At 39.9% G+C, this 15658-nt stretch overlaps 1 protein-coding gene across 1 annotated transcript in view; it reads left to right on the top strand.

The window, feature by feature from the left end:
* Positions 1 to 1516: 1516 nt before the first annotated feature.
* The window catches only part of OPRD1 (opioid receptor delta 1), a 34271-nt gene continuing 20129 nt past the window's right edge, over positions 1517 to 15658 (top strand). The window contains exon 1 of the mRNA XM_089686284.1: positions 1517 to 1947. Coding sequence (XP_089542410.1) covers positions 1718 to 1947 — 230 coding nt within the window. The 5' untranslated portion in view covers positions 1517 to 1717. The remainder of the gene's footprint in view (positions 1948 to 15658) is intronic.

Here is a 15658-nt window from a genome sequence, read left to right on the forward strand (position 1 = left end):
CAGGAATATGAAATGTTGGATTTATCTATTCTTTAAAAATAGAAAATTGTTTGAGCAAATACTTGCTGCTTTTGACACAGAAGCTATCTATTCCACAGGCAGCATATTGAAATCTGCAATTGTTAATAAGGGCACATGTACTGACACTCTATTTTAGCATTGTGACTAAAAATATGCCAAAGCATCTATTTCTCAAATCATTCAAGCATACCTTTGGTTGTAGAAAAGTCTGTTTTTGACTCAAAAAATCCATGCCCAGTTTCCCTCTGTCAACAATGGACATCTATGTAATGTAGATGAAACCAGAGAAGCTGTTTTGACACATTTTGGGGTTGATTTACTAAAACTGGAGTGTGCAAAATCTGGTTCAACTCTGCATCAGGTTTTGCACTCTCTCGTTTTCATAATTAACCCCTTTGGGGTTGATTTACTAAAACTGGAGAGTGCAAAATCTGATGCCATTGTGTATAGAAAGAAATCAGCTTCCAGGTTTTATTGTCAAAGCTTGATTGAACAAGCTGAAGTTAGAAGCTGATTGGCTACCATGCACAGTTGCACCAGATTGTGCACTCTCCATTAGTAAGTTAACCCCTTTCTGTCCTAGGGTGTCAATGTTGCTTTCTAAATACAATTTGATATGTAAGCATTGTCACTCTAGGACCGGACGTGCATTGCTTGTAGGATCACTGGAGAAAGTTAAAAGGAGAAAAAAGAAAATGAATGCAGCCACGATATCTAAAAAGTGGTTAACTGCAATATATTAGATTTTTATTCTTGGGTTTAGATATGCTTTATACGCTCCAACGGCACCTATAGAAACAGCCTTGAATATACTTTCAATATCCACATATTTTGACTTGCATATCATATCTTGTTTACTGATGTGAAAGCTTTGCCTGAGGTGTCAGCTTCTGACTTTAATTAGCTTTGTCACTGTTTATATGAATTGTATTTGTTTATTTCAAGGCAAATATGATTCTTGTCATTATGACAGCATAAAACAGATTCTTTGCTAATCATATCACACTTAATTAGTAATGGTATTGGGTTGATTGACCTTGACATGTCGAGAATGTGACACAAAAGGCTAAAGTGTTTAACACAATGACAAAGTATAAAAGCTAAAAAAAAAGACAAACTTGTGAAGAAGACAAGAGATAAGAATAAGGTGAGACCTAGGTTTAATTAACAGTCTTTTGCAAGTAAGAATATAGAAAGTCAGATATTGCAGTAGAAGTATGGATGACATAGATAAAAAGGAAACTGATGGTGGGGGTGGGGAGTTTGTCTTTTAGGCTGATATACTGAAGCAGAGAGAGATAAATATATTTAAAAGTGAGAGGAAAAGCTTTACTGGAGGTATGTAAGAATTATTCATAGAAGCCACAAGAGGTGCATAGAAGGTGAGTGTATTGCTGTAAGGAACAAAATATGATTAGAGGAAACAGAGAACGTCTTTGGGGATGGAGAGAATGTATGAGTAGGAGGAGTAACTGTTGGAGAGGGAAATAATAAAGCAAAGGGTGGTAGAGGAGGATCTGCATTCATGAGAGAAGGAGTATTTTTCTTTCTTCCACTTCCATCCTTTCCTTTCAGTTGCTGAGGATCGAGCATCCTGCTCTCAACATCTTTCCTGCTGTCTCCACGGCAACCCAGACTCGGGTACCACTTGTACTTAGCAGCCGTGCAAGAACAAGCATTATCCCACTGCTTGAATATGGAGCTTGAGCTATCCACTTCCAGACTGTACTCAGACATCCTCTTCTACAATGCCACACAGAACCTCTCCTTCTCTCCCACATCCAACAGCAGCTTCAGTGTCCCAAGCCAAGGGGTCTCCAGAAACCATGCTTCAATAATTATGGCCGTGGCGATTACCGCCCTTTACTCAGTGGTGTGCGTGGTGGGGCTCCTCGGCAACATCCTGGTCATGTATGGGATTGTGAGGTACGGGCTGGACCTGCCGGGATGTTTGGCACTTTAACCGTTTCTTCACTTAAGTATCAGTTTTGTACCCGCCAGAGTACATCATATGTTGCTGAGAATATTTGTAATGCAGAGTTATGAGGAGTGGGTGTATGCAATGTGGAAAATCAGGAGATAGTTGTTCATTTCTGCATATCACCTCTGAGCCTAGATAGATAGATAGATAGATAGAGAGATAAATAAATAGATAGATAAAGCTGTGTATGTATATATGTGTTCTATGTACAATCATGATATACCATACTGTTCATCAGTATGGACTGTAAATATAAATACATTCATTTATTGGAAATGTGTTCATTAAGATGGGTTCTGTGCTGTATACGTTAACCAGTTTCAGAGCAGGTGCACTTATTGTACATTTTTCTGCTTAAGCATACTGCATTTTTGTTCTGTGTGTGTGCCACAACTGACCTCTATGTGCAGTACACGTCCAGGATCCACTGGTAATAAGAGCATGAATGACCTGAAGACAGACATCTCAATTAGACTGGCATTTTAGAAACAAGAGGGCAAGGGAATGCTATTCCTTTCTAATTCATTCAGTCTAGTCTCATCTCCCTGTGCAATGCATGTAACAACCTACTCCCCCCCCCTATTTCCAAATAGCCTATATCTACTATAAAATTTATAAAGAGCTGCCCCCAACATTAATTTTTTTTTTCTTCTTATGCCTATAGCTTGCATATCTTGTGTTTATGCTGTAACTATTGCTATACATTTAAACCTTATAAATCCCTACTATTTTATAAATAAAAGCTTCATAAACTTCCCTGGTCTTCCTGATAAAACTTCTCCCTATTGATTCCCCTATTTCCCTATATAACTGTTATAATAATTCCTATTCCTCCTCTCTCTCCATATGACTATCACCTATAACTTTCCATAACTATAATCTATCTTGTTGATGCATTTTGCATAAAACTGGTTGTATAATTTAATTGCTCCCTAAACCTTCATCTCTTGTGCCATCCAACAGTTTTCTATGTAAGAAGTAATAATATTGTTCTCAGTTATTCATATTTTATAAGCTGATATGGGCACTTAACTTGAATATGATTTAAACATATTGCTGTTACTTTTTTTAGTATCAAAGGGCCTTATTTGTTGGTCTCCCATAGAGAACACAGTTTATCAATATTTACAGTTTAAAGATTGTATTACTAAATGGGCACTATGACTGTGAATGTTGCCAGTAATGCAAGTGAAGTGAAATGTTCTTGGTGAACTTGTTTTTTTTCTGAAAGTCATTGGTATTCAACTAAAAAGTGTCTAGAGCAACAATCATATTAATTATCTATATGTATAGTCTGAGATGAGGTTGTTGGTTCAGCAAGAGTCTGTCTAAGCATATTTTTTTCTTTTTGGCACTGGCTCTCTAGTAAAGGATGACAGCTGGCATTGAACCTGAAGCAGAATGATTTGTGATCCTATACATGCCTACTGCTGTGATCCTTCATCTAGTATTCCTTGGGGAGTTGTGATATACTTCTAATTTATTAGGCATTTAGGCATTGTAACAATAATAAAGCAGTGACTATAAGCACTTTAGGAAAAACATGTAATTAAATGCATTCTAAAACCCATATGCTTTAATTGATTAAAAAATTTACATACATAAAGCTGAAAAAAATATATCTAAAAGCAAGTCACATACAAGGGACGATGCTTACTGTTTTCAGAAAGACTCAATATGCAATATGGCAGATGGCAAAGTTGTCCAGATATCTGGCCACAGTTAGTATTTATCAACATAAAAGTCACCAGTGGTCACTGGCATTCTTTTTCCGACAAATGAAAAGATTAAACCAGACACAACCAGAATGCTTATTGTATCTCAGCCTTTTATCTGGCCTCATGTAGCAACAAGTCTACCTAACACCCTATTGATTTTTAGTAGGATGATTACTGGGAATCATTGCTTTGGTACTTATGTTTGACATTAGGTGATGTTTCTGTTTGCTGCGCTGCTGACCGGTATAAATGGTCCTATAATGCCATGTAAAACATGAAGTAGATCATAAAAAACTATTATTTGACCACTGGGGCTTAAAAGAACTATTGCATGGTTCCACCCACTGCCCTGAAATGAAGATGACATTTTTTTTAATTTTGTGAAATGTGAGGAAATGAGACCTGTGAATATATTCTGTTCTACGGTTGGAGTGCTTTTTAATTTCTTTAGTTCCTTCTCACCATAACCTTTACGGATACTGTCTTGTTTGTTTATTAGAGAAATTATTTTGAGTAGTTAGTTATACTATGCCTAAGAATTTTAATAGTCAGCAAAGCAAAATTATTAAGCAATTCTTTTCTCTAGACTTTACTTAGTTAAAGTTGTAATTTCATCATCAAGGTGCAGATACTTTTGATGCAGGGTGTCATTGTCTAGGAACATTGTCTAGGAACAAGTATGGAGCTTGTAAGTCAGACAGTGGCTGGTTCCAGCAGACAGGTATTCAACATAATGACAAATTCCTTTTTGGACAACAGCTGTGTGATATTCATTGCTCTGTATTCAAGTTACTAACAGCTAGTGCAACAGGCTTGTGATAGGTAACTATACACCCAAAAGTGATTTTTAAATTTTATGCATAGCCTTGTGAGCTGAGTCAGCCACATATTTTTTATATGTCTTGTATACTACCACAGCAAGATATCCCTGTAATATTTCCTAAGAAAAACGGTTGAACATGAGAGTGGAACCCCTCTGAGTTTTAAGTGGACTGGTTGTTTAAGTAAATTATCAGGAGCAAATGCATGAGCAAAAGTATATTATTCCCTGAATTTACTGTAGGTTTCGTCATTCATCTAATACACGTTTTAGTTGGGGGTTCTGTATTGGCTTTTGAAATAACTGCAAGCCGGTTTTGCACCCAACAGAATGTGCAGCTTGCCTATGAGCATACAAATAATATGCAACAGTTACTAAAGCAATGCATTTTGGAACTAAATATCAGCTTCAATATTTCTAGAAAAACAAAGACATCTTGCCTTTTATGTAACATATTAATAATGTTCAAAGGATCTTTGTACATAAAAAGGTGACTTGATTTTATGAGATGAAGAAAGAAACTAAAGTAGATAGAAATCACTGGTATGTTTAACACATTGTTAGTAATGACTTATGCCAGTGGTTCCCAAACCTTTTTCATTTCTGTACCCCTTGGCCATTCATTTCCATAAGTTGCCCCCCAAAAAATATATATATTAGTAAGAACCATACTAACACTCTTATAAACCTGTTCACAGATATAAAATGAGTACCAAACCGTTGACAAACTCATGCAGGCTCCACCTCCGCAACATCTCCAAAATACGTTTGTTCCTAACCCCAGACACTACTAAACAACTCCTTCACTCCCTCATTATTTCATGACTTGACTACTGCAACTCCCTTCTCACCGGCTTACCTCACCACAGACTATCTATCCCCGTTTCAGTCTATCCTGAACTCAGCGGCCCCACTCATCCACCTTACCAACCGCTCCGCATCTGCCAACTCCCTCTGTCATTCCCTCCACTGGCTCCCGATCGCCCAACACATTAAATTCAAACTACTAACACTGACATACAAACCCATACATAATGCTGCCCCAAACTACCTCACCGACCTGATACCCAAATACCACCCAACCCGTAATCTTCGCTCCTCACAAGACCTCCTACTCTCTAGCTCCCTGGTCTCCACCTCCCACGCCCGACTGCAGGACTTCTCCAGGACTTCCCCCATCCTCTGGAACTCACTACCCCAATCCCTTAGACTGTCACCTACCCTCCTCACCTTTAGGCGCACCCTAAAAACCCATCTCTTCAGGGAAGCCTACCCCACCCTCACCTAACAGCCAATCTCCTCCACTCCTTCTACCACTCCATCCCCCACAGCCACTTCCTCCTGTACAACTTTCCCCTCCCTCCTAGATTGTAAACTCGAAAGAGCAGGGCCCTCAAACCCCTTGTGTTTTGTTTTGTTAGTGTATTGTCTCATGTTCTGTCCCCCTTTATAATGTACAGCACTGAGCAAACCTTTCTGGCGCTATATAAATACTGTATAATAATAACTGACACTGCCATAAATATTTCTACAGATATACTATCAGGACTGATTTTTGAAAATCAGTGAGTCCAACAATGGCAGTAGAATTGAGGTATGGGCCAGAGACATCAAAATATATTTAAGGTGCTGAAGTTCACTGACGACTTCATCCAGGGAAATATCTGATTGCCTCTTGGGGGATCAGGAACGAAGGCAGGAAATGCTTCCCCGTGCTGGAGCAGATAGGATCATGCTTTATTGGGGGGGGGGGGTTGTCTTCCTCTGGATCAACTGTGGGTATTGTGTTTGTGAAGATGTTCTATTTGTGTGAGTGTGTGTTTTTTTTTTCTTCTGTTGGTTAAATTAGATGGACTTGTGTCTTTTTTCAACCAAACTAAATATGTAACTATATGCAAGTGGAGCATTATTACAGACCTACTTTCCCTCTCCAGTGTGTGTGACCTGCAGCTTTCACTCAGTCCTCAATGTGTATGTGTCTCCTCCTCTTCCTCCCCTGCACCATGAAAGCACATGATGCTGTGCGACCCAGCTGCCTACATCCTAGCAACTAATGACACAGAATTTCTGGGTGCTGCCATTACTGAAATGTTTTTGCATACCCCCAAATGTCTAGAAATGTACCCCTGGGTCTACACATAACCCAGGTTGAAAACCGGAAATGTACCCCTGGGTCTACACATAACCCAGGTTGGAAACCGGAAATGTACCCCTGGGTCTACACATAACCCAGGTTGAAAACCGGAAATGTACCCCTGGGTCTAAACATAACCCAGGTTGGAAACCGGAAATGTACCCCTGGGTCTACACATAACCCAGGTTGGAAACTGGAAATGTACCCCTGGGTCTACACATAACCCAGGTTGGAAACCCCAAACCCAGACGATACCTTTCATTTGCTAATTGAATATATTTTGGGTGAAATCTTCTAAAAACATCCAGTCCTCTGCATCAGGCAGATTTCAACAGTTTATATCCTAAAATATTCTAAGCCAATGACAGGTATTGCCTATATTTTTACTCTTCGGATAAAATCTATGGCTAACATGGTACAACACTTATCAATTACATTACTAGATTGGTTGTATGTCTAGAGAAGACTGAACATATAGGGTAGAGTCAGAGTCTGTCTGGGTTTTTAGCCAAGATGAAAAGAAAATGATGAAATATCTACTGGATGCTTTCACAGACTCTAAAAACTGCACACCAACCACTTTACTAAGATTTGTTCTAGTGTACAGAAGATGAAGTGAGAAAACTCCCAGACTAGATGCTCGGATCATCTTAGGTCTGTTAAAGCCATTTGATGGCTCCATTATAGCATAGATGTGCTGAGTCAGATTAAGGTAAAATTACAGTTTTGAGGAAATGTTTACATTGGAATGAATTCTAATTTTCGAGACTCAGCATGTGTAAGAATTAGCAGAGATATAATATGAGTTAAATGTGGAATTTAAGCATCTTTAAATTGTATTTTCTCACTCTGGTACGAGTTCACAGTTTTTATAGCACTTACTGTACAAGTTACCATTCAAAAGTATTGTCTTAGTGGATATATGCAAGCTTTATGAGGAGAGTCATTTACACGTACAGCATATTAGAAGCATTAACAGAATTCCGGTCTAAATGATCATGATTATTATAATCACTGAATTATCTGGTACCATTATCTTCAAGAGCACTGTACATAAGGCATGCAAGGGCTAAAACAGTAAAATACACCAAAATAGAGATAATGGGGAATGAAAGATGTGCCCATAAGAGCTTACTGTCTTATCAACCCCTATAAAAGGTCCAAACAATAAAGGGATTTGACAGCAGTAATAATACTGTGCATAACAATGAGGTGGTGGGAGAAGTCAGAAACACATCTAGTTGTGGGAGAGATTTTATTAATTAATGCTATACATCTTACAGAAAAGAATGAATCTGGAGGAATATTTAAAGATTTGAAGTGTTGGTGAAGGCTTAAATAGTATCTAAACCTAAAAGCATAAATGTAATATATTGCAGCTTACCGTCCTTAAAGTGGTTGTAAGGGCAGAAGTTTTTATTACCTTACTGCATTCTATGCATGAAGGTAAAGAAACCTTCAGTGTGCAGCTCCCCCCTAAATACCTGAGCCTAAACCGGACCCAGCGATTTGCAAAAGAGCCGAGGCTCTCTAGGCTCTTTCATTCCTCATTTGCTCAGAGACAGTAGCATGAGCCATTGGTTCCTGATGTTGTCAATCAGAGCCAATGACGAGGAGCAGGGGGTTAAGCCAAGCCCTCTTCTATGTACAGACACACCGAGCAGGACTCGGGAGCGAGTATGCATGAGCGTCCCCAGAGCACGTGGCTTGCTTTAGGGGCACTTGGGAGGGGAGGGGGTGTGGAGCCCAGAGCATAGGCAGGGGACCCCAGAAGAGGAGGATCAGGACTGCTCTATGCAATGGTTTTTCAAGTATAACATGTTTGTTATTAAAGGGAGAAAAAACACTGGGTGATTTCTGGCCATAGGCAGGGGACCCCAGAAGAGGAGGATCAGGACTGCTCTATGCAATGGTTTTGCAAATATAACATGTTTGTTATTAAAGGGAAAAAAAACACTATGCGATTTCCTGGCCACTGCGTTTCTAAAATGGTGCATGAACCTTTTTTCCGCAGGAAACACAGGCATGGTAGCCCAAATGAATGGGCTGCCATGCCCATGCAAACGCGGCTATGTGATCCTAGGGTTAGACAGGACATGGCTGGATCTAAAAGTAAAAATCATGGAAACAGTCTAAATAAAAAAAAAAAAAGAAAACAAATGCAACCACTACATGTAAAGTGGAAATAAACATTCTCAATCATCATTAAATATTTTAATCCTTATTCTGCTAACCTTAGTGAATAGATAGGATTACAGGGGTGGATTGACCATCTGGAAATTCGGGCACCCCCGAGGGCCCGGGGTCAGTAGGGGGCCCCATGGGATGCCCCTGGAACCTTTTTCATAGGCTTTTTTGAGTTTGGGCAAGGATACAGGGGCCCCATGATCCCCTATTGCCCGGGGGCCCCATGAGTTGTCAGTCCGCCCCTGGATAGAAAGGTATATTATCTTTACTTGTAACTTTTTTTTTTTTTTTACATTGCTTCATTTACTTCTTTGTGTCTGGCCTGGGTCAAAATCATGTCATACATATCAGGAGTCTTCATGGGCATTTTTTTCTTTCATCTGGAGGAGGCACTTTCTTAGCTAAGCACATCCTCCTGCCTGCATGTCTGAACTAAGGGCAGATGGACTCCAGGAAGTAAACGCTACATGAATCATCTGCTATTACTCAAGATGGCCACGATCAGAAATGCTAACAGGTTATTTTTTCAAGTGATTTCTTAAAAAAAAAAAAAAAAAAACCATGGATACATGAATGGATGAGTGAGATTGCTATGAATTTTAAAAATGAATTAAATAGTGTTTTCAGTTTGTGGTGCAGATACAGTTAAGTTTTGCTTTAAGGATGACTAAGCTGCAATATGTACATTTTTTGTTTTGGGGTTTGGCTACCCTTTAAAAAGAGACTGCTGCCACTATCATCAGCAGTCTTTTATGGCCTGATGTTACATCAGAATCCTAGGCAATACGGACAGGTATATCTCCCCCCCCCCTCTAAAAGGGAGGGGGGGACAGGCATATCCCCCCCCCAAAGATTACTGTTGGCTCATTACTATTATGAGCAGTCTTACTGGCCTATAGATGTGTAAATGTTTTTTTTTTTTTTTTAAACGTTTTCCACACATTTACTTTTTTGAATTCTGTGACACATATTCACTATGCTTTGTGGGCAGGCAATGCTATGTTACAGAATTCACAAAGCCTGTCTTCTGAACTACAGAGGTGCTGAGAGGAGGAGTTTCAGGAGGCGGAGTCAGTACAGGAATCACTGCTTGCAGGCAGCAAAGTACCATGGGATATGTAGTCCTTAGAAACAGAAAGAAAATGAGGAGGAGGAGGAGAAGCTGCAAAACATGAAGGGAATCCAGGAAGTTGTATAAAGAGATGACCAGTGGACAGGCAGGACTTACAACTTGAAAGGAAAATATTATTGTATTGTATTGTAAAATACACTATATAGCCAAAAGTATTGGGACGCCTGCCTTTACACGCACATGAACTTTAATGGCATCCTAGTCTTAGTCCATAGGGTTCAATATTGAGTTGCACCCTTTGCAGCTATAACAGCTTCAACTCTTCTGGGAAGGCTGTCCACAAGGTTTAGGAGTGTGTCTATGGGAATGTTTGGCCATTCTTCCAGAAGTGCATTTGTGAGGTCAGGCACTGATGTCGAACGAGACTAATTCTCTAATTCACCCCAAAGGTGGTCTATGGGGTTGAGATCAGGACTCTGTTCAGGCCAATCAAGTTCCACCACTCTAAACCAGCTCATTCATGTCTTTATAGACCTTGCTTTGTGCAATGGTGCGCAGTCATGTTGGAACAGGAAGGGGCCATCCCTAAACTGTTCCCACAAAGTTGGGAGCATGAAATTGTCCAAAATGTCTTGGTATGCTGACGCCTTAAGAGTTCCCGTGACTGGAACTAAGGGGCCAAGCCCAACCCCTGAAAAACAACCCCACACCATAATCCCCCCTCCACCAAACTTTAAACTCGGCGCAGGGGTGGACTGACAACTCATGGGGCCCCCGGGCAATCATGGGGCCCCTGTGTCATTGCCCAAACTCAAAAAAGCCAATGAAAAAGGTACCAGGGGCATCTCATGGGGCCCCCTACTTACCCCGGGCCCTCGGGCAGTGCACAAATTTCCAAATGGTCAGTCCGCCCCTGACTTGGCGCAATGCAGTCAAGCCAGTATCACTCTCCTGGCAACCACTAAACCCAGACACGTCCATCGGATTGCCAGACAAAGAAGTGTGATTCATCACTCCAGAGAACACGTCTCCACTGCTTTAGAGTCCAGTGGTGGCGTGCTTTACACCACTGCATCTGACGCTTTGCATTGCACTTGGTGGTGTAAGGCTTGGATGCAGCTACTTGGCCATGGAAACCCATTCCATGAAGTTCTCTATGCACTGTGGTTGTGTTAATCTGAAGGCCAAACAAAGTTTGGAGGTCTTTAGCTATTGATTCTACAGACAGTTGGCGACTTCTGCGCACTGTGTGCTTCAGCATGTGGAATATTTAGTAGCAAAGAAATTTCACGAATGGACATTTTGCACAGGTGGCAACCTATCACGGTACCACGCTTGAATTCACTTAGCTCCTGAGAGCAACCCATTCTTTCACAAATGTTTGTAGAAGCAGTCTGCATGCCTAGGTGCTTGATTTTATACACCTGTGGCCATGGAGATGATTGGAACACCTGAATTTAATGATTTGGAGGGATGTCCCAATACTTTTGGCAATATAGTGTATAGCCATTGTTACTACAATGCTGATTTTATAAAATAATGCAGGCCATAGATGGAGAGAAAACCGGACGATTTTTCTTTAAAAAACCGAAAAATCGGTCGTTCAAGCGGCCGACGTTACCAGCAACGGTAAAAGAATCGGCCAATTTTCATCCCGTCTACAGCCGGCAAAAAGTGTCCCTGCAGAGAGCTCCGCTATTTCTTTGACAGTTCCTTGACAGTTATAGCGGTTGCAACAATGTATCTATTTGTATCCATTTAGGATACAGATGTTTTTATTCGGAAACAAATAGATACATTGTTGCAACTGCTATAAATGTCAAGGAACTGTCAAAGAAATAGCGGAGCTCTCTGCAGGGACACTTTTTGCCGGACTGGAATTCCTCTTCTTCTTCATCCTCTTCTTCTTCTTCATCCTCTTCTTCATCTTCCTCTTCTTCATCTTCCTCTTCTTCTTCATCCTCTTCTTCTTCTTCATCCTCTTCTTCTTCATCCTCTTCTTCTTCTTCCTCTTCATCCTCTTCTTCTTCCTCTTCTTCTTCATCCTCTTCTTCATCCTCTTCTTCATCCTCTTCTTCATCTTTCTCTTCTTCTTCATCCTCTTCTTCATCCTCTTCTTCTTCTTCTTCTTCTCCTTCTTCATCCTCTTCTTCATCCTTTTCTTCTTCTTCATCATCCTCTTTTTCTTCCTCTTCTTCATCCTCTTCTTCTTCTTCATCCTCTTCTTCTTGTTTCTTCTTTTTGTCTTCCTCTTGCAGGTCACTGCTCATGCGCAGATTTTTTTTATCGGTAAAAGATCGGCCGATTTGCCCATCATTGACGTAAAAATCGGCCAATTGGCAAAATTGGACAATTTTTTTCCAACTTTACCGATAAAAAAAATCTGCCAAAATACCGAAAAACGGCCGAACATTTAGCCCACTAACGATCCGAAAATCGGCCGATTTTATTTTCGGCCGAAAAATCGGCCGAATTTCAACCCATCTATGGCCTGCATAAGAGTGTGTGCTGTGACTATAAATATCCTTTAATGGCACATGTGGGTTCCAGAGATGGGGTACAGCATGAGAGAAGTTCTGGAAAAAATAGAGGAAGAAACAATTTCAGGAGCACAACAAAGGTTCTGGATTAAAGTATACTTAGAGGTTAGAAGTGAGGAAGTGATAGATTCTGAATTGTGTCATTTTGTTTTTGAATTCTGCAAAGGCTGGTGTTACAATAATTAGTGCAGGTGATGAACCATGCCCCTACTTGTATCACGCATGAAATGATGCAATAGATGTCACTTAGCTTAGAAGAAAGCAAGCACTGGTTAGAATAAAAATGTGTGAAAAGAATTAGACAAGAATCAAAATGATTCCTAAGCAAGAAGGGTGAGGAAATGGGAATATTGAATGCAGACTGTCTGCAAAAGGGAGGTTATTTAAAGTGATACGCTGTTCAATTTACATTGTCCCTTCTTTTTCTGTATGTTGATGATGGCATTCTAATTATTAAAAAAAAAACACATCTAAGTACCTTTTTCCTAATTGATATACAGCTGTCACATGACCCAGATCTTCCCCAGCCTGTCTTCAGGGAAACATAAGCAGGAGGAGCTTCTAGTCCTCTGCTGCTGGTCACATGTTCAAAAAAAAAACAAAAAACAGCCTTTGGAATACAGTGTAAAAATAAAGAATTCATATCAATAAACTGTTTTAAATTGGCATACAAATATATATTTGAATCAAATCTTATTTTGTTTTACAAAAACATGGTGTGTGCAGATTTCTGCCAATTACAGGCTGTGTCTCACACCCCTCCAACCTCTGTTTTAGAATAAGAGGGAGGTGAAGCCTTCATCAATCTACATGTAATATTCTGCCCCCATTGTGTTTAGCTGGTTAGTGGGCATGGACAAGGAAGGAGGGACTGGCCTGTGTATACGCCCACATGTGTGACTCTATAGTTATATGGGCTGCTCAGATGTGATAGTGCCCCGTCATACCAGTGCAATTTCAGGTGCAATTTGTGAATTGGAATCACACCTGAAATCACATCTAATGAATATAAATGTCCGTATCTTAACGTGCGATTTGCTGCAGCACGATTTCTAAAGTAGTTCTTGCATTAATTTTTCTGCAGTTTTGTTGAGATTTCACATACATAGAATATAATGGAAATCACACTGTGAAATTTGCAAGAAATCATTAAAAATCTTCACAAGTAGCAATAAAGCCTTCAGAAAACGCACCGAAATTGTGCGCAAATCGCAGCAGTGTGACCCGTGACATAGGGAGGAAATGCTCAGCATAGAAACTCACTGAAAACTGAGCATGTGCTCTACTTGCCAACACTGCTCTGCAAAATCCTTAGCTGCATTGGGGACTTTGACAGAAGGTGGAGATAGAGAAAAAAAAGGATCAACCAGGTTTTTGCAGAATATACAAAACTAATCTCATAGTGACTGAGTGAGTATGAACAGCATGTAATACAGCATATATTGATAGTTTTTTATAATGTGACTTTAGTGACACTTTAAGACATTCTGTGCTGATATTTAACCCATTGTGGGCCAGTAGTAAACTTGCAAGGCTAACAAGACTAACAAGGCTAACAGCTATGTACGTTAATATCATGACATAGGGTGGAAAAATGTTCTTGGACCAAATGTGTGGGTGTATCACTTTCCATACAAACACTTCCATTGTCAACTAAACAATACCAGCACCCATTCGGGCCATCAAAACCCTGACTTTGTTGGCTCTGTCTTTGGTTATCTCCTTTTCTTAGTGTAAACATGTTGGATTATTCAATACATACTACAAGAGGAAAATGTGAAGGAATAGAAAACAAAGCAAAATTCACTTTATTGAAGCCAAACCTGCTGCACTGCTGCTGTTTTGAGTATGGACATTGGCCTTGGCCAGCTTATTTACTCCTTTGAATTTGAATAGTATCTGTGTGTAGAAAAAATTCAGTTCATATGATGAAAAAAAATGCATAAGCCTTCATCTTCAGTAAAAACAGTATGTCAAAACAATTAGAGGATCCAAAGATATAGACGTAAAGTTTAACTCGAGGCAAATGGCAAAATACACAGAAAAAATACATATAATGGAGTTGCCTTGCCTGCCAATGGATGTATTTATGTCCATCTAGTTATGAAATGTACACAGCTTAGTTACTCAGCACAGCCCTGTATGGCAGGGAATGAGACCTGATTTTTCTCTGCTGCAGTTTAGTAGCACTTATGGGTCTTGGTCCCGCCTCCAACCTGTCACTGGACAGTGAAAGCAGAATCAGCAGACTAATGAGAACTCTGCCACTCTACTCTCTGCTATCAGCACATCCCTTGGGTACACATGGGTACATTGTCTAGCACTTTGTGCTGCTTCCGCCTTTCCCATTCTGAGCTCTGCTCTATAGTGGATTGCGAGATGCTATTACCAGGTCAGATTTGGGTACTTAGTCTGATTGCATTTTTAAAAACTGCATTTATTGGTGCATTATTAAATACAGTAATAGTTTAGGGATTTTATATCTGCATGGGATTCTGCTTATGATTGATTTGACTTCTCCAACCACCTGAATCTCCCTTATGGTCCTATAATATGATTCGATGCCTTACTCACCAATAGGAAGGCTCAGAAGGTGGAATTCTGGAGAAAACAATTGTTTTGACATTCAACTTTCACGGAAGATAACCTCTGCTTGTTCATTTTTGCTGAATGGACCAGGCTTCTGACAGGTTTGACATTCAGGCATTGAAGAGTTGAAGGCAACACTTATTTTCCACTGAAGATTTAAAAGCATTAATTTAGCAAAAGAGAATCTTAACTATATATATGAAAAAAAATATATATACAGTATATATATATATATATATATATATATATATATACAGTATATTGCCAAAAGTATTGGGATCACTGCCTTTACACGCACATGAACTATAATGACATCCCAGTCTTAGTTCAATATTGAGTTGGCCCACCCTTTTAGCTGTAACAGCTTCAACTCTTCTGGGAAGGCTGTTTAGGAGTATGTCTATGTTTGACTATTCTTCCAGAAGCGCATTTGTGAGGTCAGGCACTGCTTGAAGACCTGGTCCGCAGTCTAATTCTAATTCATCCCAAAGGTTCTATCGGGTTGAGGTCAAGACTCTGTGCAGGCCAGTCAAGTTACTCCACCCAAACTCGCTCATTCATGTCTTAATGGACCTTGCTTTGTGCACTGGTGCGCA

The sequence above is a fragment of the Staurois parvus genome, unplaced genomic scaffold, assembly GCF_062004578.1.
Source record: "Staurois parvus isolate SC_StPar_1 unplaced genomic scaffold, SC_StPar_1.0 ptg000394l, whole genome shotgun sequence".
Classification (NCBI taxonomy): domain Eukaryota; kingdom Metazoa; phylum Chordata; class Amphibia; order Anura; family Ranidae; genus Staurois; species Staurois parvus.